General features: G+C 35.9%; 1 protein-coding gene across 1 annotated transcript in view; it reads left to right on the top strand.

The window, feature by feature from the left end:
• The first annotated feature begins 15,035 nt into the window (after window positions 1-15,035).
• The window catches only part of ZNF804B (zinc finger protein 804B), a 503,980-nt gene continuing 492,732 nt past the window's right edge, over window positions 15,036-26,283 (top strand). The window contains exon 1 of the mRNA XM_003782809.1: window positions 15,036-15,670. Coding sequence (XP_003782857.1) covers window positions 15,563-15,670 — 108 coding nt within the window. The 5' untranslated portion in view covers window positions 15,036-15,562. The remainder of the gene's footprint in view (window positions 15,671-26,283) is intronic.

Here is a 26,283-nt window from a genome sequence, read left to right on the forward strand (position 1 = left end):
TGTTTATCCCAGATATAAGTTTTCTAGGACAAAGGCTTGAACTTTTCTTTTTAGAAACTCCACAAGGTCATGAAGCAAATAACCAGTTCAGTACAATTTGACAAGACAAATGCAAAGTTTATTTTCATTGTACCTGTTAGGTATAATTTCACCCACCACCTGCCTGATTTCCATTGAGTTTTAGTATTTTATAGTATTCTTTTCTTTTTTTTTTTTTCTTTTTGCAGTTTTTGTTCAGGGCTGGGTTTGAACACACCACCTCCAGCATATGGAGCTGGTTCCCTACTCCTTTGAGCCACAGGCACCACCCCGTATTTCATAGTATTCTATATGAACATTTTCATGTGCATATAGATTTTATATGATTCTATAGTATATTTTAGTACACTTGGTATTTTTATACTATAGTATTTTATAGTATATATGATATTTTGTATTTCTGTGTTTCAGTTGTAATATCTTCTTTTTCATTTGGATCCTGTCTTTCCTATTTCAGGTTAATCTAGTGAGTAGTCTATTAATTTTGTTTATCTTTTCAAAGAACCAACTTTTTATTTCATTATTCTCCTTATTATTTTCTTGTTTTGGAGTTCATTTAGTTTTGCACTGACCTTGGTTATTTCTTTTATTCTGCTGCATTTGAGTTTGGTTTGCTCTTGCTGTTCTAGTTCCTTTATTTCCATGAGATAATTCATTAGATTATTGATTTATAATCTTTCTCTCTTTTTGATTAAGTACAACATGTCTCAATGAAAGGCTATAAAATTTTCCCTCAAGACTACTTTTGCTGAATCCCAGGGATTTTGATAACTTTTGTCCCTTTTGTCATTTAGTTTGAGGAATCTTTTTATTTCAATCTTAATTTCAACTGTGAGCCAACAATTGTTCAAGTAATAGGCTAATTTTCATGACTTTCTGTAGAATTGAGTGTTTCTATTGGAGTTGCTTTCTAACTTTATTCTACTTTGGTCTGAAAAGATACATGGCAAAATTTCTTTTTTTTTTTTAATTCATTGAGACATATTTTGTGGCTTGTACTGATTAGAAGAGTGTTTATTCAGTAGTTTTGGGGGGTATATTCTATAAATCTCTGTGAGATCCATTTTCTGTAGAGTTTCATTTAAGTCCAGTGTTTATTTATTTTATGCTTGGACAATTTTTCTGGTTCTGTCAGTGGGATGTTAAAGTCACTGGGAATTATTATGCTGTTATTTATCACTTTTCTTAGGTCAAGAAAGATTTTTCTAATGAATCTGGCACAGGTGTATTAGGAACATAAATATTTAGGATTGTTATATCTTCTTGTTGAATTGCTCCCTTTATCATTATATAATGGCCATCTTTGTCTTTCTTTACTAGTATCAATTTAAAGTCTATTTTATCTAATCTCAGAATGGCTAACTTACCTTCTTTTGATTTTCATTTGAATGGAATATTTTTTCCACCCCTTAACCCTGAGTCTGAATAAGTCCTTGTGGGTTAGCTGTGTTTCCCAGTATATCTTTGGCTTGTGCTATTTTGTCCATTCAGCCTGCCTGTGCCTCTTGAGTAGGGAATTCAAGCTGTTCACATTTAGTGAAATAATTAATAGGTGGCATGCAGTTCTTTTCCTCCTGTTGAGTAGAGTCTTATTGCTCTGTTTTAGCTTTCAAGCCATTATTTTGTATGGGCTGTGAGTTTGGGATGACTTTACACTAGTGGGTATTTATTGTGAAGATTAATGTATACTGCAGATCTCAGTACTTCCTTCAGGGCAGGTCTGGTTCTGACAAATTCCCTCAGCGTTTGCTTGTCTGAAAAATTCTTTGTATAAGAAAGGATACAGGATACAATTCTAAACTAGTCATTGTTCTAAACAGAAGACTGAAGATGGGACATCAATCTCTTTGCATAAGAAAGGATACAGGATATATTCTAAACTAGTCATTGTTTTAAACAGAAGACTGAAGATAGGACCCCAATCTCTTTGCATAAGAAAGGATACAAGATTCAATTCTAAACTAGTCATTGTTCTAAATAGAAGACTGAAGATGGGGCCCCAATCTCTTCTTACTTGTAAGGTCCTCGTTGGAAAGTGTGCAGTCAGCCTGATGGGTTTTCCTTTGGAAATTACCTTGTTTCCACCTTATTGTTTACAGGAGCTCCTCCTTCATGTTAACTTTGGCCAGTCTGATGACTATGTGTCATTTTGTTCTCTCTTTAATAAATTTCTCAGATGTGCAGCTAAGGCCCCAGCCACATACACCTAAGGTGGCAGGTTCGAATCCCCAGCCCGGCCCTCCAAACAGTGATGGCTGCAACCAAAAAATAGCCGGGCATTGTGGCGCATGCCTGTAGTCCCAGCTACTTGGGAGGCTGAGGCAGGAGACTCGCTTGAGCCCAGTAGTTGGAGTTTGCTGTGAGCTGTGATGCCACAGCACTCTACCCAGGGGGAGAGCTTGAGGCTCCGTATTAAAAAAAAAAAAAAAAATTTCTCAGATGTTTGTTGTTCCTGTACCTGGATGTCTAAATTTTTGGCAAGACCAGGGAGACCAGGGAAGTTTTTCTCAATTATTCTCTCAAATAGGTTTTCCAATACTTCTGTGTTTTCTTCTTCACCCTCAGGGATTCTTATATATGGCCTCTTTATATGATCCCATATTTCTTGTAGGCTTTGTTCCTTCCTTTTATTTCTCTGCTTTTTCTCTTTGGTGGGCTTAATTTGAAAGTATTGTCTTCTAGCTCTGAGATTCTTTCTTCTGCCTGGTTGGGTGTATTCCTAAAACTTTCCACTGTGTTTTGCATTTCCTTAAATGAATTTTTCATTCCCAAAGTTCTATTTGGTTGTTTTAAATACTTGAACTTCTATAGTGAATTTTTCATTCATTTCCTGATTTGTTATTATAGTTTCTTTGTATTGGTTTTCTATTTTCTCTTGGATTTCACTGAACTTCCTTATAATCCATATTTGGAATTTATTATCTGTCATTTCAATATGGTGATAAAATGACATAATAAATGTGAAGTACTATGCATGGGATGGCACATCTATGAACATTTTCTCTATCATTTTCTTATACCTCAATCATACAGATGCTGTGTTTTTGGCTACATATTTTTTCAACATGCAGTTGGAAAGACAAAAGAGGAAAATTTTCTCTTTTAAGAACCTATTATGTCTTATATTTAAGGTGATGAGAAAAGATCTTATAATAGTTCAAATATACTTAGGTTTAGTTTAAATTTAAAGAGTATATTCAATTAGGTTATATTTTAACAATGTGACTTCTGGAAATCAGAAATGGTGAATTTTGCAAAGTCTTTAAATGAACGATTCCTGTCCTTGAATACAACACAGGAAAGGCCAGGAAAAGTGGAAGAGGGTGCAAACCATAATGAATTACATTACCATTCTTCCAGATTCTACCAGGATTCTGTGAGCCAAGAGACACAATGGTGACCAAACTTCTTGGCATTTCTTGGCAGCAAGATACTCCTCTCTCCACTGTTTTACCAAACATAACTTTGCAAACAGTGAAATAACACAAAAATGCTGTGTATACAGCAGGAACTTCTGTTTTTCTTTCTTTGTGATCCTATCATCTAAGCCTTTCTCTACCTCTTATGCTCCTGAGACTCTTCATTGAGAGCAGGAGGAGTGTGGAATGAGATTGGATGTTCCTACTATTGGAAATGTATGGATAGGTCTTAATTAGTTGTGAATCCATGAATTGTTATGGGGAGGCAGTGTATTTCTCTTGATGACAGAGCCGTATCAGCCACTATGAATAGTCTCTGTATAGTGTAGTTTTAATGAGCCCAAGTCATTGAACTGAAACTTTTCTTTATTTTACTTTAAGGCATATCTTGGAAAACATTTTTAAGTAAATCCATGAAGTCAGTTTGATTTCTTATTATTTGCCTTTTCTGTGTTCTCAGAAAACACAACTTATCAGACTTGCTATTGCCTTTTTCAAAATTAGTTATTGAATCTAAGTCTGAGGGAACATTATCCTAAAATGGTTTCTTGACTTTGATTGTATTATCTCTGCATTTAGAAGAGATAATTATTTGATTGTGTTATTATCTCTGCATTTAGGAGAGATTGCTAGGAGGTAGTACTAGAAACCTTGAACCTTTTGCTTAGGTATAACAGGAACTTTTAGTCACTTTCACCACAGTTTTTAAACATTTTTATTTAAATTTCAAATTAATTTGAGGATATAGATGTTTAGGTTACATTGTTTTAATTTCTAAGGTAAAGTTAAAGCTGTCATTGAACCCTTCACCAAGGGAGCATGCTGAACACCCTCACATTGCACACACTGGGGACCCTCTCATCATAAATAGTTATATTTGAACTATCATAAGATCTTTTCTCATCACCTTGAATGGCGCTTCTCATCACCCTCACATTGCGCACCACCAATCGCCCTCTCTTCTTCTCCATCTTATCCCTCCTCACCCTCCCCTGCTAGACTACACTTGTGTTTTTCTTTCCTGTGGTCATGTAGTTGTTTATATATTGGTTTTATATTAGTGTGAGTATATTGTATACTTTTTTCCTATTCTTATGATACTTTACTAAGAAGAATGTGTTTCAATTCCATCCAGGTAAAGTCAAAAGATGTAAAGTCTCCATCTTTTCTTATGGCTGAATAGTACTCCATGATATACATATACATAGCTTGTTAATCCATTCATGTGTTGATGGGCAATTGGGTTACTTCTAATCTTGGCAATTGTGAATTGAGCTGCAGTAAACTTTATAGTGCAAACGTCCTCCTTGTGCTAAAATGATTTTTGTTCTTCTGGTTAGATACCTCCTAATGGGATTGTGGGATCAAATTGAAGGTCTACGTTTTGTTCTTTGAGACTTCTACATAGTTCTTTCCACAGAGGTTGTGTTTGTTTGCAATCGCACCAGCAGTGCAAAAGTGTTCCCTTTTCTCCACATCCTCACCTGCATCTGCAGATTCAGGATTTTGTGATATTGACTATTCTCATTGGAGTTAGGTAATATCTAAGAATAATTTTTGATTTTCACTTCTTTGATGAATAGGGGTGATGAGCATTTTTTCATTTTTTTGACCACATTTATTTGTCATCTTCAGAGAACTTTCTGTTTAAGTCTCTTGTCTGCTTATAAATGGGGTTGTCTGTTCTTTCCTTGTTGATTATCTTGACTTCTATGTAATGTGTGGTATTTATTTCATTACACTTTTTAACTCTGATGGGTTCACTTCAGGAGTAAATGTTATTATCTTAAGATTTTAAGATGCTGATAAGAATTAATGTATTCTCCAGTTTCTCCCTCTCTTCATTCTTTCTCTTTTTCTCTTTCTTCCCCCTTTCTTTCTGCCTTCTTTCCTCCCTTTCTCATTTCTGACCACCACTTTATTCTTACTTCCTTTTTTCCTTCTTTTCCAATAAGAAGAAATAGGACTTCATATTTGGAAGTTCATGTTTATTTTCTGATTTACTACTGTATAAGTACTAAAGATCTTCATCTGTTTGACATGAATACCTCTGCCTGTGTAGGTAAAAAATGTTTGTAACAATCTGGTGGGAAATAGTAGCTAAGCACAGTAGAAAAATTTGACTGACAGTGAAGACCTATGAAAAAGGAGGATTGATAAACAGATCCAGATCCATGCAGCTGGCAGCTGGGGCAACTTGGAGTCTGTCACATGGTAAGTCACACACTTCTCCTTTGAGCTCAATACCTCTTCTTCAGTAAGCATGGTCTAGCCAAAGGCTGGTGAGTTCCCTGTAGTTGCCATTTGAATTAGAGTCAGGTGCTAGCTAGAGGCAAATACAAAGAAGGAATACCTCTATTTGCAGATATAAAACTGAATTAGACATTAGGCAATTGCAAAACATTGCTTTTTCTTATTTCAAAACTTTGAACTTTTGTTCAGCTAAATATTAGGGTAAAAGAAAACAGATCTATAAATAGCAAAAAAGGTCAATATGAAGAAAGTGTAATTGTTCAATCAATGAGGCTATTTAGAATGAAAGAATAAAAGAACTAGGAAGTGTATCAGAAACAAAATCTATATTAAAATATGTAGTTTCTGAAGACTATTTTTTGTTTAGTGAATTCATTTTAAAATTTTATAGTTTTTCATATTCATCCTGTCATGTAATTTATCTTAATTAGAGACAGAAACACATTGTATGTAGTACTATAGTCTTTTTTACATATGCATCTGATGTAATTTTAAAAATACTGAACTGCTTCCATTTCCAATGCTGTGCAGTCCAGAGCAAAAATGACAGTGGCTGGGTTATGGATTTCTGGGTTGCTAGCATGGCCCCTGCGATAGCTGGGGAGGGCTATGTCCAGTGGTGTCAGGTAGGCCTCAGCTTGCATGTGGAAGGTTCTTGCTTCTTCCTGCACTTTCCCAGGTGAGAGTGAGCTGAGTGAATGTTTTCCTGAACCCAGACTATGAAAAGCATGAGAATCTGAGTTTATTGCCTACCTTGCTTATGCATCAGGTCCTTGCCCTTTCCTTGAGAAAAGTGTAACAAAATTCTATTCCATAACCCTGTCATGAATCTGCTTTTGAGTGGCTATGAAAGTTACAGCACTGATTTGGACCCAATACTCTCTTAATGGACTAGCCATATATATGAGATCTTGTGCTCATTTTCTCTGCTTATATCTAATGATGACCAGTAAACTTATGGTTCTGGACTTAGGATGATTTGACTAAGGATTTTTTGACTTTCATGTCTATAATGATGTAAAAGTGAATTGCATTCAATTGAAACTACACTTTGAGTATCTTCCATTTTTCACTTTTAGGTCAAAATTTAATTAATTGCATGAAATATTCAACTCTTTATTATAAAACAGGCTTATGTTGGATGACTTTTGCCCAATGATAGGCTATCAGTGTTCTGAGCATGTTTAAGGTAAGCTAATCTATGATGTTTGTAAGGTTAGATGTGTTAACTTATAATATTTTCAACTTATGATGAGTTTATAAAAATGTAACTCCATGCAAGTCAAGAAGCATCTGTATTGATCTTCTCTTTTTCTGCTGTGGCAGATGGCATAATTAAATAAATAACCTTAGATTGGTCATGAGGAAACAAAATAAAACAAACAAAATACCAGGTAGGGGGAGACCAACTCCATTCATATCTCCATGTAGATGATCACAAAAATACTCACAAGAATATTTATTAAAGATATTTATAATAATCCACAAATGGAAACAACCCAAATGTTCCTTGAAGCATATTAAGTTTCCTTGAACCCTACTTTTTTCCTCTGTAAAATTAGGGGATTAATTTTTTAAATACATTTTAAAAAATGACATTAAGATATGCTAAGGAAATGAGTAAATCATGTCATGAATGTTATTTGTCCCCCAGAATTCACTTTTGTTTTCCTTCCTTTACTATCCCCTAAAGCTAACCACTAACTCGAATTCTAACACCATAGGTTAGTTAGTACTATTTTAGAATTTTATTTAAACAGAATCAAAGAGTATATACTTCTTTACATCTGGCTTCTCTTGTTCAAATGGATTACTTTGAGATTCTCCATTTTCTTTTCTGTATTAGTTGCTTAGGTTTTTTTTATTATATAATATTCTACTATATGAGTATACCATAATTTTTATCCATTTTATAGTTGGTGAACATTTGGGCTGTTTCCATTTGTGGATTATTATAAATATCTTCAATAAACTTTCTTGTAAGTATTTTTGTGATCATCTACATGTATGTGTGGGGTGGAATTGCTGGGTCATAGGGTTTGTGAATACTCAGCTCCAGTATGTTTCTAATAGTTTTCTAGAATTCTTGTATTAGTCTTAATACATTTCATATGAAAGTTTCAATTATTTCTCATCCTTGTCAACACCTGGTATTGTCTTTTTAATTTTAGCCTTTCTGTTGAATGTATATTGGTATTTCATTGATTCTTCAGTGTACCTCTCAAATAACTTTATACCTACACACACACATATGCACACAAACAAAACCACCACACAGATCAATATAAAGAGTATTTACAACACTCCAGAAAGCTCCTATATTCATTCCTACTCAATACACTCCACCTGCAACACAACCGCTGTTCTGACTTTCAATATCATAAACAAGTTTTTTCTGTTCTTGAATTTTATATAAATAGTGTATAGTCACAGTATAAACAGTATATAGTCATTTGTGTCTTGATTCCTTTGCCCATTTTTATGTATTTAATATTAATCTATGTTAATAGGGCATGCTAACTTATTAATGTGTATTAACACAGATTAATATAGCTGGTACTTGTCCTTTTTATATTGCTGTGTAATATTCCATTGCTAAATATATTGCATCTTATTTATCCTCTCTTGGTGGTGGACACTTGTCTTGTTTCAGTTTTTGGCTGTTAAGAATAAAGCATCAGTAAATACTCCAGTATGTGTTCCTGATGGATATAAATAGTCATTTCTGTTTGGTGTGTGCTTAGGAATAAGATTTCTAGGTCATAAAACTAATATAAGTTCAGCTTAGTAGATACTGCCAGTTTCCCAAATGTGCCTTTCAAATTTATTTATTTTTCTATAAAAGCAATCAATTTATTGGCAACTGCAACTGGAAAGATAAATTTTTTAATAATGTTTTTCATATTAATTGAAAAATATGTACATTTATTGTGTAAAACATGACGTTTTGCAATAAATAGACATTGTGGAATACAAAGATGAGTTAATTAAAATGTGCATTACTTCACATAGGCATCATTTTGCGGTGAGAATACTTAAAATATTAGCATTTTTTTAAAAAAATTGAGAGTTAAAAATAGAGAAGGTAGGCAAGGTGTGATGGCTTACACCTAGGACTTTGGGAGGACAAAGTAGGAGGATTGGTTGAGTCGAGGAGTTTGAGACCAGCCTTAACATCTTGACCAGACCCTTAAAAATACAAAACTTAGCCAGGCATGGTGGAATGCACCTATTGTTCCAGCTACTCAGGAAAGTGAGGCAGGAGGATACCTTGAGTCCAGGAGTTCAAGGTTATAGTGAGCTACGATCGTGCTACTGAACTCTAGCCTGGGAGACAAAGTGAAAACAGTGCTTAAAAAAAGAGAGAAGGTAAGAATTTAATAATAATCGAATTATTTTAGTTTAAATAATGGAAGCTACCAAATGTTTCTTGGGGTACAGATATAAAAAAACAAAAATTTACAACCTAACATTTAAATTTCAGAATCTAATTTTCAGAATTTCTTATATACACGTATTTGTGTATACACACTCATATGCACTCACACACATAGTAATAACTGAACTGTGTTATTAAATTAAAATAGAAAACAGTTATTCATTTACCCCCCTACCCCCCAATTTCAATTAAGAATTTCTTCATTGACAAAGTACTGTATTGCTTTTAGGTGTTACGACCACAGTAGATAAAATTGAGAAATTCTCTGTTTTTATAGATTTGACATTCAAGACTAACAAGTAGCCAATGCATAAATATGCAAGACAAGTATTAAAATATATGATAGTTTAAAGAGCTTAAAAAGTTTTTATAGAAATCAAGAGTGTGGAATTGATGAAAGAATAAACAAATGGACTGAACAGAACAGAGAGCCCAGAAATAGCTCAAACAAATATAGTCAACTGATATTTGACAAAGGAGCAAAGGAAGTTCAATGAAGAAAGAACAGTCTTTTCAACAAATGGTCCTGGATCAATATGCAACAAAATGAATCTAGACCCAGACTTTATACCTTTCACTAAAATTCACTCAAAAAGGATCATTGACTTAAATATAAAGTACAAAACCATAAAACTTTTAGAAGATAACATGGAAGAAAATTTAGGCGACCTTGGGTTTGGCAATGAGTTTTTAGATACACTACTGAAAGCATGATCTATGAAAGAAAAAAATGATATGTTGAACTTCATTAAAATTTAAAACTAATGCAGTGAAAAAGACATAGTTAAGGGAATGAAAAGACAAGCCACAGACTGGGAGAGAATATCTGCATATCTGATAGAGGATTGGTACCCAAAATATACAAAGAACTATTAAAACTTAATAAGGATACAACCAAATTAAAAAGTGAACAAATTAGCCAAGAAGATATAAAGATTCCAAGTTAACACATGAAGCGACACTTAATATCATATGTCATTAGAGAATTGTACATTAAAACAACACTGAGATGCCACTACACATCCATTTAAATGGCTAAAATCTAAAACACTCGTAACAAGTCTGGTGAGGATGTGGGGAAAGGAATTCTCATTCATTGTTGGTGGGATTGCAAAATACTATAGTTACACTGGAAGACAGTTTGGCAGTTTCTTACAAAACTGGACATAAAATCTGGCAATAGCATTCCTTGGTATTTAGTAAAATGATTTGAAAACTTATGTTCACACAAAACCTGCACACTAATTTTTAGAGTAGCTTTATTCATAATTGCCAAATCTCATAAGCAACCAAGATGTCCTTCAATAGGTGAATGAATTAAACACCTGGTGGTACAATTTATATTGTGTACTAGTTTTCTAGGGATGCTGTAACAAAGCATCACAAATTGTCTGGCTTAATTAATTTTCATTTTTCTGGAGGCTGTAAGTCGAAATCCATGTATTGGGAAGCTTACTTTCTTTTGAGGGCTATTAGGGAGAATTTGGTCTATGTCCCTTTCCTAATTTCTAGTGGTTTGCTGGCAATCTTTGGCATTGTTTGGCTTGAGGTGTTACAACTCTGGTCTTCACATGGCATTTTTTCTTGCCATTATTTCTGTATCCAAATGTCATATTGATTCGGGCTCACTCTAATGACATCATCTCAACCGATCACTGGAAAAATCCTGTAGCCAGATATTCACAGACAATCAAGATTTCACCATGGGTTTTTTTTTTTTTTTTTTTTTTGGATGGGGGAAGGGAGGATTCAACCAGTAATACAGTGGAATATTATGTTGTAATAAAAACAGATATCAAACCAGTAAAAGACACGAAGAAAACTTAAATATATATTATTGAATGAAAGAAGCCAATCCAAAAAGGCTACCTACTGTGTGATTCCAACTATATCACATTATTAAAAAGGCAAAACTAGAGAGAGACTAAAACAGTTAGTGGTGTCCTCTGATTCAGGGGTAAGGAAGGAGGGATAAATAAGTGGAGTGCAGGAGAATGTTAGAGCAGTGAAACTTTTCTATATCAGACTGTGATGGTAGATACATGCCATTTTACATTTGTCAAAAATCTATAGACTCTACAACAAAAAGAGTGAACCCTAACGTAAACTATGAACATAGACAATGATATATCAATATTGGCTTATCCATTGTTGAAAAATGGAAACTTTGTGTTGGGAGTGGTAAAGGGGTACATGCGATCTCTCTGTACTGCTCAATTTTTCTATAAACCTGAGACTATTCTAAAAAATTAAGTCTATTATTTCACTTAACAACAACAACAACAACAACAACAACAGGTTCCAGGTAATTCCATTAGCTTGGGTGGTTAGAAAGGGCCTCTATGAATAAACAATCTTTAAATCTGACCGAAAGGACAAGATGTTTCCTGTGTGAGGTGCAGCTGAGAGCATTTCCTGTAGAAGGAACAGCTGGAACAGAGATGCTGCAGTGGAAACAAGCTGAATGTGCTTAGGGAACATCAGGAGCAGCAGAGGGAGAGGAGAGGAATGCAAGAGAAGGCAGTGGGCAGGGAGTAGATCAAGGAGGACTGTCCAAATAGAGTATAGTTTGGATTTCATTCTTAGTGTAAAATGAAATCATTAAACAGTTTAGTAGGGAAGTACTAGGGTATTATCTATGTTTTTAAAAATATAACTCTGGCTTTTTGAATATAGAGACATCATTGGAGGCAAGGAGACCAGCTAGGAGAATATGGTAACGGTTTTAGCAATAGGTAATAATGGTTTGGGCTAAGGTAGGGGGCAGTGGATATGAAGATACGTGGTACATTTGAGATGTGTTGATAAAGGTAATGGAAGACAGGACTTCACATTGTGTCTATCATCTGTGACACAGTCATGAATCTGGAAATACAAATAAATGTTAAGTTGGCAATAGGCTAAAGTCCATGCCCTTTCCCATTCATACCCCTTCCCTGGAATAAAAACACATCAGATCAAACATTGCTTTAAATAAATGGGCCCTGTAAAATTGCATATGAAATTTACTTTTCATAATGTCTGTTGTAATGGAATTTAACTTGTGTCTAAAAATCAACTTAGCCTAGGCATATTTTAAAGTGTTTTAATTTCATTTCACTTTCTCTGAAAATGTTTAATTACAGAATTGGAAAGAAAATATCTCCTTTAGTAGACAGAAAAGTAATACAACTCAGTGTCTTGGTATCTATAGTAAATAAACACACATATTTCTATTTTTTAGATTTGCAGAACTTCATCTAAAATATAGGTTAGCAATGATGGGGAGTTGAATATTATGATACTACATGATAGAAATCAATCATGATCTGGCAAGAAAAAGGGAAGTTTGTTTCTGTTTGTTTTTAAAACTCTTTTTAAGAGTTTTAAAGCTGGAAACATGTAACAAATGTGCCAACTTTTGCCTCAATATTTTAAGATGAATGGCAAAAATAGGAAAGCTATAACCCAACTTTCGCCCAGGAATATGGGGAGAAAGAGGGGAACGTGGAGGGTAGGTGGAGGGAGGGTGATTAGTGGCATCACGCCTATGGTTCATCTTATAAGGGTCCATGTGAATCTCTTGAAATGTAGAATATAAATGTCTTAACACAATAACTAAGAAAAAGTCATGAAAGCTATGTTACCCAGTTGGATGAAAGTATTTCAAATTGTATATAGAAACAGTACACTGTACCCCATGATAGTATTAATGTACACAAGTATGATTTAATAAAAAAAAAGAAAGTAAGCAAAAAAGAGCCATAATTGATTTAAATGTGGCAAATTAACCTACTGTATATCACCCATTTCTAAAGAAGATCTGAAAAATTAACAATTTTTAAGTAATTTAGCAAAATTACTATAGTCTTTGAAACTACTACAAACAAGATTACTTTGTTTCTTTTAGGAAAAACTCAAATAGAATAGTGGCCTAATAAAGAATGTCAGAATAGCCAAACAATCCTTTGGCTACAATGGGATGAAATTGATACTTTGATCCCTCATGTTAAAATTTTTCATTGCAAAAAAATATGGCTCATTCTTAAAAATAAGCAGTATTAGAAAGTATATTTGCTGAATGAAGAAGGCATAGTATTGCTGGAATGTTCAGCACAGAATGTGACATCATTCACTTGTCTAAACCATTCTAGGATGCTTTGCACCTTGGTGCCAACATTTAACAAGAGTAAAATTGTAGTTATAGGCTGAGCCGGACTATCTCCTTTTAAAATTTGACTTATTCATTTTGTGGTAAATGTTTCACCTATTTCTGAAGTTTCACTATTTGCAAATTCATTTTCTTTGTACAGAATATATCTAATGTCTATATGTGAGTAATATTACTTGTTCTCAGCTTCATGAACATTTTACAGCTCTAACTTGAATAAACACCATCTTGTCAAACCCATCAATAGAAAGAAGACGGATCTGTGGCATCTTCTGTCACTGCTCTATAACTTTGTTTTTATTTCAAAGGTTCTTACCAAGAAGATAGTTACAAAATAATTAAACCATTCCTACAAAATTTACTTGGTGCCATCTGATTTTCCATAGTTTTTAATTTGTGTGTTTTCTGGGAATTGGCATTTTTACCTTATATACGGAGAAGCTTTCTAAATGCTTTTAAAAAGACTAAAACCATTAAAATGAAGAATACATCTAAGTGATCCTTCATGAAGTAGTAAGGATATTAAGTCACTGTAAAGGTAAACACAAAGTCAAGCTTTTGTTGGATAGTTACAAAAGTTAGAATTGGAATTGTTTTTCTTTAGGACTTTATGAGTTGCCTGCATAGGAAAAGTCAAATTACCAGTTTCCTTTCACCTGCTTTTGTCATTGGTGAGAGGTCCTCAGTGTCAGGATGCAAACGGGGCATTGTGGGACACAGGCGAGGAGGGCAGCACCGGGGGAGCATCGGGAGCTTTAGCAATAACCTTTCAGTTAATTCCAGAGCTGAAACAAGAGAGGAGAGGAAACCGAGCCTCGACCTGTCCCCAGCACTGACCTGGCAAGGTGGGCGGAAAGGGGTGACCGAGCCCGGCAGGCGGCGGCGTGGGGGGCGAGGGCGCGCTGCCTCCACGCCCGGGACGGCTGGCCTCCGCTTTCAGAGCACTTTCCGCACAGGTCTTTCATTCTCAGTGCAGCTCGCTCCCTAGTGGCTTAATTTACAGTAAAGGAAATAAGAACCCCTAGAAAGCACTTCTGAGGGGGTGACTGGGGGTGGGGGTGGGGCTGTGAAAACGCGGAGGTTCTCTGGCCCCGATCTCGGCCTCTTTAAGGCTGCGGCGGGGCTCCCAGGTGCGCCGTCTCCCGCGCCCCCAGGTACGCACGCGCACGGGCGCGCCCACCGCGGCCTCGCTCCCTTCTTTGCCTCACCCAAGTTCTCCGTCTAAACTTCACTTCTTCCTTCCAGCGTCACCTACCGTAGCGCTTGCAATCTGAGTGCCCTGTTTGGGACTGCACAGCTCATTCTCGCGGCAGGCCGGGGAACTGTTGCTTCTGCCCAGGCGCCCTCAGCCGGAGGGCGGACGACACGCCGAGGTCGGCCGGCAGCGAAAGGGCGACGGACGCGCCCCCTCCAGCCCCGTGCTCCGCCGCCCTCCCAGGCGACCCGGGTGCCCACTCCCAAACACAGTGCAAAGTTGGCTCAGGGACGCGGCAGAGGGACGGGGGCTGGGCGACGGGTGCCCGGAGGCTGGAACGGCAGGTCTCCCAGCCCCGAGAGCCCCTCGGAGCCGCCGCCGCGACTGTCACCTCCTGGTCGGGCCTCCCGGCGCACCCGGAGCCTCCGGGGCTGCTCAGAGCCGCAGCTCCGAGGGGCGGCGCCGTCCCCAACTCCCGACCCGCACCCCAGCCCGCCCGTCGCCTTGTCCTCCGTCTCCTCGCCACTGCAGCGAGGCAGCGCTCTGGCGCTCCCGAGGACTCCGCGCCACTCTCCCTCGCAGGCTGCCGGCGCCGCTGCCGACTCCCAGGAGCCGCAGCCCACGGCTCAGCCGGGACGCCCCCGCCACCCGCCGGGGGCTCGCGCCGCAGCCTCCGCCCGCGCGCACGGAGTGCGAAGGCGGGGGCAGGGGAATTCCTGATTCTCTGGTGGACCCTGGAAGTTGTCCTTAAATAAATATATTGCCCGCCCGCGGCCGAGCAGCCACCTCGTCAGAGCAGCATGTGGACTGGCTCTCGGGGTCCCCTCCGTGCTCTGTGGCTGCCGCCGCCACCGCCGCCTCTGTCAGCACAGCAGCTGCCGGCGGGAGCCCGGCGCGGGGCGAGGAGCGGGGACGCGCGACCGCCGCGTCCTCTGCTGACTGCTGACCGCTTCTTCTCTGGAGGTGGCAGTCACTGTCGCTGCTGAGAAACCAGCCTGCGTTTCCAAGGCTAGACCAGCTGCTCACCTGCGAGGAGTTGAGACTCTGCGCCTCCCGCCCGGACCCACATGGCTTGTTACCTGGTCATCAGTTCGAGACATCTCAGCAATGGGCACTACAGGGGCATTAAAGGAGTCTTTAGAGGACCCCTCTGCAAAAACGGATCTCCCTCTCCGGTAATGTGAGCGCGCGCGCACGCACACACATTGACACACACACACTGATACACAAACATTCAGAATAAAGAATAAACAGAGGTTTTGAGAGATGTCCTGATAGGGCGAGTGGAGGGAGGTTAGATAAATAAAACAAACCTCACCAGTAGGCAGATTGTGTCTGTTTATACAACTTATTGACAGAGGGGTGTGTTTACAGGTGTATTTTCAACACAGTCGTTAGGATCTATGGTTGTATGGATGTAAATATTTACTGTATGCAGTTAACTGCAGGGCTGTGAAAGGTAGCTCCTCTGGGCTGTGTTAACTTATGAATCTGCTGATTTGGGTAGTGTAGAAAGTTTGCGTGGCACTTTATAATGTGCTTTTGTGAAGTCAGCAGTTGAGATTAGTTTTAAAATGCTATTGTTGCTTTATAAGAAAATAAACTCTTTAGAGATTTTGCCTCAGATCATTGGCAGAAGGAAAGCTGCTGGTCAAAACTTGGTTGTACCTGAAGCTTAACTATGTGCGTTTTCTAAGGGAAGCAAAAAGAGTTTTGTGGATAGGATAGTTTTGTTGTATTATATATGTATTTATTAACATACAATTTGAGCGATTGCTATTTAACAGACTAATTTTGTCACTATTTGATTTATTCACATAATTTTTAGAGAGTAATTTCGTTTAGGATCTATGACTTAAATATATTCATTCATTCTGTGGTACATACTATAAAATAATGTTTTAAGGATTCAGATGTGTTTCAAAAGTATGTTTGTGCGTGTGTAAGTTTTGGGCTATTACTAAGTGATTAAGCATCCAAATTTAAAGAGCAAACTTTCCTAGTTTAATATAAAAAGTAGTATTTCAAGTCTGTATGATATAAAGAAGAAAAGTTTAAATTGCCCCATTTTTATTTTTTACATTTGGTGCTTTTCCATCATGGTTTAATGCTTCATTAGCATGAATTATTCAAAACTACAATATATTATAATAACCTTTGATTAAACTCCATATGTGATTTGCATGGGAAATCTAAAATTAGAAAGTACAAGTACCCAGAGATTTCACTAGGATTCCTTCTGACAGACTGTTTCTTCACATGCTTTTGTGTTCTGTAAAAAGTCCTGTGGGTTGTTGCATTCCCCTAACTACTGTATATAGTGCTGAATCAGAAGTGTTACACAGAAAATTTTAATATTAGGACTGACAATTGAGCTCACAGGAGTAGAAGGGACTTGGAGAGTTTTAGTTGAATCAAGTCCACATTTAAATTTTTTGATCAGCAGATCTGAATATTTTCTATTTTTAAAGATTCCCAGGATGGAGTTTCCATAGTCTCAGTACACCACTTTAATGTTTAGCAGCCCATGGTGTCAAGAGAATCTGCCTTATAGCAAACTTAAATCCTTCCATTTCCTCTTTAAGTTTAATCTGTTTTGAAAACCTAGAATGTTCCACCTGTCTCATGGGCATTATTTTCCAGTGCTTTGATAATCTGTTTTTGTCTCCCTTATCCTCCCTTTGGTTCTGGAAATCTGAATTGGATGGTGTGAGGTAGTGTATCTGCCTTATTAATTCTCAGGATAATGGGATATTTGCTTCACAATACCCACACTATTTGGTTCTACTTAAATTACTTAGACTACATTGTTAATCTTCCAAAATCTCTAAGGTTTGCAGAGGAAATCTCTGTCATGTTCAAAAGGTGCCCTTCCTTCCCCAGCCTGGTCATTCATCTCCCAGGAGCTTGATTGGCCCCAAAGGGATGTGGATGTGGATGTGAACAGACAGCCTTGCTGTCTGCATGGCTATGGGGGCTGACAGGGGCTCACCGGGGGCGTTTTACATACACAGAACTCTATTTTTATTCACTAGTGGGCTTGTTTTTACTAAAGTACTAATTTACTTTGTTACCTAAGCTCTACACTTTGACTCACTGTGTGGTTCTCTCTGATATGTACACATTTGAGGGCACTTAAATTGTGTAGACATCATTTAAAAACATCAAATCAGCCTGCATATGTACTTCTTCAATGTGGTTTGATTTATTTTGTCTCCTTTTACATTTTACTATGGAATTTGCATAGCTTTTTAAAGGTTTCCATAGCTTCTCACATAAACTGGGCAGCGTGTGAAAAATTGATGTCCGTCTACTCTCTGTCGTTGGCATGTTGTTGAGACGAGTCTGCCATCCAGTTGGGATTCTCTTTTCATTCATTGCTTGGTATCTTAGTCCCTCTCCCTAAGTTAAAATGGGTCCCTACATTTTGGACCCTAGACCCTTGTGTAGTTTTGTGGTCTGGAAGAGTGTATGTTTGCCTTTATTAGTTAACTGTGAAGCGTGAAACTAAAAATTGTGATTGTGTTTTTTTTTTTTTTTAAATTCAGTAACACACATCCCACAGTTATTTTCAAGTTGACATAAATTTATCGATTTTCTCTTCAGTATAAATATTAAACTCAGGGATCCATAAAAGACATTCATTTATTTATTTTTCTTAGAAAACATAGCTACTCTGATGCTACCTTTTCAAACTTAGTATCCAGAATGACCTAAAATTGACCTCTACATCAATAACTTTAATTACTTCCACTCACTGTCAGTTTATCTAGCACTATAGATTGGGATACTCTTGGTTGATTTAACTAATGTTCATTAAATTTTCCAATACTTCAACTTTGATCCTCAATTTTTTAATCCAAATGTACCTCCTCTTACTTTCATTGTATGTTTTTCTGTTTATATAAAGCTGTTTAAAAGTAGTATGGGGTATTGCTAGTCAAAAAAACCCAATTATTGAAGAAGACTATTTTGTAGCTCTGTTGTAGAAAGGAAAAAGGCTATGCTTCCTTTTTGAAAGAATAAGTTTCTCATTTTTAGTTCTGATACATAGTATAAGTATGCGTGTAGTATAGTATAATGTACTTGGATGATAATGTGGATATAACATTTCACTGCCTTATCTATAATAAAATTATATAGGTACAATTTTTTAGTTACATAGTTAAAGTAGTTGTGTACATTTGTTATGTCCAAATCACATGTGATATTAAACTGAATGTAAGAAATAGATTGAGTGTATTTATATTTTTTATTTCAAAGGATTTTACTTAAAAATATATTGAATCATTATGTGGGATTCTTATAATAAATACTTAATGAAGTACTTGAGAAATAAATAAAGCATTTTACCTCCAAACAATTTTTTTAGATCAGTAAACTGAAAATCTTGGGAGTGAAATTCAGCTTCTATCCTCAAAGTAAAAACATGGAAACATCTTATCTATTGCATCTCTCATCGCTATTCTTTTTTTAGCATACTGTTTTTTTTCTCATAATTGGAATGTGAATAATTGATTTGAGATAGGTTGTGTTACTTTAAATCCAGAGATAGATTAAAGAAAAGAAAAGAAAGGAAAAGGAAAATAAGAGTATTGCACAATGCTTAATGGTAAAAGTCTCTATTGTGAGAAGATCAATGTGCATCCTACAACCCTGATCCCTTACCCTTTCGTAGCTCTAAAATACTATGGTTAAAAATGTAAACGTAAAAGTATGGTATGAGATACATACACATTCACAATATTAGATAGAGATACACACACATTGTTATCTGTGATCAGCATAAAAAGGTACCTATATGCAGGGTGGACATAAAGTTTGTGTGCAATTTAAAATAGTTTACTTACAAACAAACTTTACATCCACCCTGTATTATAAAGTCTTGTTAATAATAAAATTTTGTTATAATAATTGTAGTAACTTTGTTAGACTTCATGAAGAACAATCTGTAGGTAAATTCTTCTTTTCATTAACTCCTTAGTTTGTCTATCACCATGTTTGAATTCAGTAAAAGAAAATTATCTTCTATGTAATTCAAAAATACATTTGAATTCTTAGTTATTTCATGTAATCTAAAATATCATCTCAAAATTAGATTTGTTTGAGTATAGTTTGTCATAGTTACTTAATCTGTGTGTGATTAGTAGTAAGACTATCACTCTGGATCCCTATTGATATGTATTGATTAAATATTAATAATCATAGCTATATATTTTCTATGTGACAGATGCTTAGCTTATTATCACTCTTTTGATATTTCTTAAAAAGTGCTTATTCCTGAAAGAACCAAAGTTAGACACCCAGGAATAGCTGTTTTTAGGGTGCCGATTGTTTTCCCCTAAGACATTGGATGTGAAGAAAATTCTTGAGATTGTCATCTAAACAATAGATCAGGGTACTTGGATTCCATTTTTATGTTTAGTAACCTTATCCTACATTATATATATGATTAAATTGTCTAATAGGAGATGACATATAAACAAACAGACATTTTAAATGAAAGTCCACTTATTTTAATAATTTTATGAAGTTCCCTTTTGAAAATTTAAAATGTATATAAATTGTAGGAAAGCTGAATTACTTTGAAAGTGCATCCAGATATCTAGAAAACTTCTTAAATGAGTACATGAGTGTGGTTACATGCTTGTCCTTTTTTTTCCCAAATGCCTATAATAGCTGATCGTGTGTATTTTCCTTATGCTGAATATCTGATCATGTATATTTTTCCTTATGCTTAATAAGTACATGTTAGACACATTAAAAAATGCTCTCAAACTGATGCACTTTTCATGTGCTAAATATAATTATGAAGACATGCCCTCCCATAGAGAAGTCACCTGCCTCCTCTTCTTGAATTCATGAATACATAATATTGCCTTTCATGTTGAAACTCAGATGTTTTCAATAAAGAAGATTCACAATTCTTATAATACATTTTTTCTTTCTTATGTCAAACATAGTATTAAGCAACCTCTTTTCTTCTCATTACCTTTTCAACTCTTTCTTTCTCTTGCAAATAATTGATTTCAGGAACTTTGGAGTTAGCATCTGTGCCAGGTGTTAACTTTCTAGCTCTTAAACAAATTTGTGTTCATTTAACTTCAAAAAGTTTCACATTAGGAAGCATCAATTGCGTATTTGATTGCTATAATTTGTGGCTTTTTATTAGAGTATAGTTTGTTTATTTTATGATTATAATTTGATAGCTCAGATACTTTGATTTTCTTTCTTTCAGATGTACAAGTAAGGTATACTTTCTGTTTAGGTTTCTGCTCCATACTGTGAAAATAAGATAAAATACATTGACATTATTTGCAGGCTGTATGGTGTATGGTATTTAACATGGAACTTAACCATTGTAGTTTTTGTTTTTTTAAAAAAACTTAGCTTTAACTGTGAAATCTTTGTTGTTTAAAATGTATACATTAAAATACACATTATGTGTTAAGTATGAACAGATTTCAAAATATCAGTAGGTTTAAGGCTATATTGGCAGCAAGGAGCAAGCAGAGTAAAATATATATTTCAAATAACTTTGTCAGGTCCATTTCAGTGTGAAGTTGGTTTGTTCAAGATATACATTATCATAATAATTCTTGAGTGTGTATATATATTATAGAAAATAATTTGAATAAAAATTGAAATAAAATGCTGCTTTGCTTGAAAATGTATTTTGGTTGTAATAGATACAGTTTTTCATAAAAGTTCAGGTAACCCATATACAATGACAGGTGACAGCCTTTTGTAGATAGATTTTCAAATCAGGTTTAGTTAGTGGATAATGTCTAGAGAGAGAAATTAAATTTTGTTATGTTTTCAAAAAAAAGTATATAACTATGGTGATAATAAGGATATACAAATTCCCAAGTTACACAGTCTCTCTTGCATTGGAAGGACTTACTGAATTTGAAAAGAAATTCTGGAAAGATGAATTCTTGTCTCGCACAGCCTTTTCAGTTGTAACTAAGGCATTCTGAACTTATTGAAGACAAAAATGTAAAGGAGTGTTCTAGAGTTTAAAATGGAGATGGGATTTACCATTTAAAATATTCATGAATGATGTTAATTTTCCTGAGATGGACCCCTGATAACATTTATTAAATTAAAAGGTGAAAGACTTATATGATCTGAAGAGAAACCAAAGTATACATTTATTAAATTAAACTCTTCTTTAAATTCAAGTTTGGTATCTAAAATCTAAGCATATATTCCTGAAGAACTGAAAATATGTATTTTTCTTCATAGAAAAGGAGCAGTATTAGTTAACTCTCTGCTTCTTTGGCTGGCGGGAAGTCCAGAGACAAATCTGTGCTTTAGCGAAGTGATGGAGGTTGATGTTGGCCTTAAAAGCAACTTGATATACTCGTCTCTGTTCATCTCCTGTGTCCAGTCCAGCTCTTAGTTTATTTCCCATGGCTCTCATTGTTTTAAAATTTATATTTTATTGTTTTAATGTATATAGTTCCTTTCAGATGACTTAGGTCTGTTGTGAAATCAAGTTGGGCTGCAAATATATAATAAAATACAGAATTTCCAAATATAGGAATGCCACTCAGCACTGGACAGCTTTGAGAATGATTCACGGAGAGTATTCAGTTTGTTCATTTCTAGTGAGTATAATTAGGGCTGCCAATTCTTTTGCTTTGACAATCGGCAATTTCCTTTTGGCAAATTTTATTTTACTTCTGTGTGGGCGTAAGAGGTAAAATATAGCTTATTTTGAAACTGATACTGCCAGTTTATTTTTTTAAACCATCTTCTCCCTGTCTATTATTCTTCTTGCCATCAATTCATATTCCCTTCATTCACATAATTATTGATGTTTTTCAATATCTTTCTTGGTTTACACATAAATGTTGGCGTATACTTTGAACTCTAGAGGCAATAGCCTCTGCAAATGTGAAAAACACCCTGTTCTGTTTGCTTCTCAGCCCAACCATACAAGTTTCTTCTCTGTTCACCCTTCACACGTAATGTTCATCTCCAGCTCAGAATTTAGAGCTTCCCCCACATCTCCATTGAGAACCCACCTACTGGTGTTCTTCCCTGCCCTTCTTCCCACAGCCATTAGTCAGCACTTCACTTGTCCTGTGTACCTCTTCAGCACCAGACAAATACGATTTCCCCCCTCCCTCCGCTCACAGATGTCCTTTCATTTTGCTATGAATAATTATATTCTCTAACATCTTTCTTGGCAAGCAAAGGCTCTTTGCATTTTCTTTTTGTGAATGAAATAAATGTTATATTCTAAGCAGAAAATGACCATGAGGGATCTTTTTTGAATGACAGAGGATGGAGGCTTCAGTTCAGGAAGACCCTTCCTGCTGATCTGCTTCCTCTGAACGTGAAGTGAAGAGACACAGAGGTGGCCATATTGATTACATTCACATTACCTAACATTGTCCAAAATCCTCGGGTGGTATTTAAGAGTCTTCATGATCCATCTCCCACCTGCATCTTCAGCTTTCCTTCTATTATGCTACCCAATTCTGTACTCCAGTTATACTGAACCTACTCAGAGTTCTTGACGATGATGTGTCAAGAACATTACAGATGCTGTTCCTTCTGCTAAAAGTCCTCTTTCTCCCTTTATTGGTTGGACCATATCTTATGTATTCTTATCTGAGGAGATCAGTCCTCATGTGACTCTCTGCTGAGTTCCCTGTCATGGGTCAAGTGCACCTGTTACAGGCTGTCATTACATTCTTTACTTGCTTGCTTATGACTGAACTGTATCTTCTGCTATCCTTATATCTTCAGATCTGAGGATAGTCTCTGCTTTATTATATCTGAGTCATTAACAAAGTTTTGAGATTCACAAAAATCAAGAAGCATAAAATTTGCATGGATGGAAACTAATGAAGCCCTCACAGCAACACTGATAAGCCGAGCAAGTTGAAACTTGCTTAGGTGAACAGAAAGGGTGTTGTCAGCTATGTTTCTTGGAAGTGAAATAATGGACCATAACATAGTCTGTCTCAAAACTTTCCTACTGACCTGTATATTTAATCAATATTTGTCAAATGAATAAATGGATGTATGAATCAATGAATTATGGCCAATATAATATTAGATTCTTCATCATTTAGGACACTGCCACTGATGTGTTTGACACAGCAGTGTAGCTGGGATGAGGAATATTGGAAATTTCCATCTAGTCATTGACCTTAACATTTATCTTATGATTTAAAAGCCGGTTAACCTTACTGAATTGCTGTGAATACCTCTTATGAAACTTTACTGCAATAATTCTCCAGAGAAGTGGAGGTAGCTTTTTAGTTTTGCTATATATTTATTTTGAAATTAATGAAATTTAAGGAAATCTTAAGTATATCTTTAGGGATGATGAGCACTAACTTATACAAATATTGATTTTTATCTTTTTCTATGATAAAATTTATATAGATATATTTAGCCTCACTCTTGGCACTCTTAGATTATTACTTTTGGCCAGTGATAAGAGGCATTACTATATGGGGATCAAGAAGAAAGTCCCTGGGAAGTTAAACTGCCCCTTTATAAATCCTAGTGTTGCCAATGATTAGCAGTTTCATCTCTGGTTTTCTCTTCTTCCCAGTAGCAAAGGATGGCCCCTAATATGGTGATATGAGCCCAGTGCTTGACGCCCATTGAGTAAATATAAACAATTATTATTGCCCAGATTATGTGTGTTAATGTGTATGCATACACACCTGATGTTGCAGTGAGGAAAAACTTTCAGGTCTTACAAAGCTACAATTGGGTAATTTTCTTCTTTTAGCAGACATTTAATTGTGAATATGTTCCCTTTGGTCCTGGTACTTTCATGAAGATGATTTTTCCATAGAGAAGTTTTTCCCCAATTAGTTATAATCTTTCAGAACAGTGACTGTTCTATTGATGGATAAATTGGTAACTGTTTTCATGGCAATGTTTCTTTCTTTAATATGTACCAAGATCATTTGATCAATCACTACAAGTATAATTTAATACCTACTGTTAATCCAAATTGCACAGTGCTTTCTTCCATACAACCATTTCAGAACACCTTTTGCAAAAGACCACAGGAAACAGGATTGGTATATGTAAATGGATGAAATTGGTTAAGCTACATTTTTTCATTGGCATATATTTAATAGCTTCTGAAAAATGGATTACTTGGCATATATTTAATAGCTTCTGAAAAATGGATTACAAGTTAGGAACTTGATAATTCCCTTTCTATTTAGGAGTATAGGGAGTGTGTAGCAACTTTTTCTTTTTCCTTTTTTAAAAGAGAAGATAATTTCCTAACCAATAGCCACTATAACCTTTGATATATCAGCATCCTGGAGCAGTCCAGTCATTAGTCACATACTTTCCAATAAGGCTTTATTTGCACTTGTCTTTTCTTGAGTGGTCAGAATATGTCCACTATCCATAAAAGGAGCTTAATATCCTTCTAAACAATGAATTTTCTCTAGACTATCCAGTTATCTAGGGTGGGAAATACAGAGAAAGAGGAATATTCTCAGGGCTGTAGAAAGTCAGGCTCAGTTTATGGTCAGTCTCCAATACAAATTGTTTTTACAATTGCTAACAGATATTTGATTCTTTGCCTTATTTATAGAATCTAAACATTAGAAATATTCTTAAAAATCTGGTGTATACTCCTGCTATATATTTTAAATATATCATAATGGTAGGCAGAATGATAGCTTCCCCAAAGATGTCTGTGTTCTAATGCCCCTACCTATGAATCTGATATGGCAAAAGGAACTTTGCAGATATTATTGAATTAAGGAAGTTGTAAAGATTATCTTGGATCATGCAGATGAACCTATTGTAATCACAGAGGCCCCTGTGTGAGGGGGTCAGGAATGGTTAGAATCAGAGACTTTTGAGGATACTATGCTACTGGCTTTCAAGTTAAAAAAAGGTCCAGAAGTCAAGGAATCCAAGTGACCTCTTGAAACTGGAAGAGGCAAATAAACAGATTCTCTCGTACAGCCCCCAGGAAGAAAAGAAATTACACCTTACTAAGACTGTGATCTTAATACAGTGAGGCTTCTGACTGAAATGACTGTAAGATAATAAATTTGTGTTGTTTTAAGCCAATAAATTTGTGGAAATTTATTAGAGCTGCTGAAGAGGAAACTAATACTACTACCCTTAACATGGGTGAACATTTTTATAGTGGGAGAATCTCTGCTTATCAAGGTGATTTTCCTGGGACACTAGTGTCCTTCTGCTTCTACCCAAGTGTCTCTGCCTCCTTCAACATTTCACTCACTGGTTCTCAGTGTGCCCTTTTGAAATGAGAGTAGAGAAGCAAGAACTCCCTCTTTAATATCCCATCCCTTCCAAATTCAGTGACAGTGGCAGTTCTTTATTGTTAAGTCATATGAAGGAGTGAAATGTTTGTGAGAGCAAAGAACATCGTTTGCCATGTATAGCACTTGCATTATTTTCTCATATATTATTGAAATTTCTACAATTCTAAATGCTTTATTATACATTTTAATGTAATATGAGGTATGATGGTTCTTACATTCCTTGTAAGATGATAGAAACAGTAAAACATTATCATATATTTAGAAAAATACTGTTCCTACTTTTAAATACTGTCTACTTTTTCCAGATATTTCCTTTTGATGTTATATACATTCTATATCCGTTGGGCAAACTTAAAAATATAAAAATCAAATCATTTTAAAGGCACGTCTTAATCATATCTTTTTAGTTTATTTAGTCTTTCATTTGGAGATTTATAGATTCCTAGGGGGGAAAAGCATTAGTTGGACCGATTGAAGTAATAATTTTAATT

The sequence above is a fragment of the Otolemur garnettii genome, unplaced genomic scaffold (genome assembly GCF_000181295.1).
Source record: "Otolemur garnettii isolate 467f Iridium unplaced genomic scaffold, OtoGar3 scaffold00005, whole genome shotgun sequence".
Classification (NCBI taxonomy): domain Eukaryota; kingdom Metazoa; phylum Chordata; class Mammalia; order Primates; family Galagidae; genus Otolemur; species Otolemur garnettii.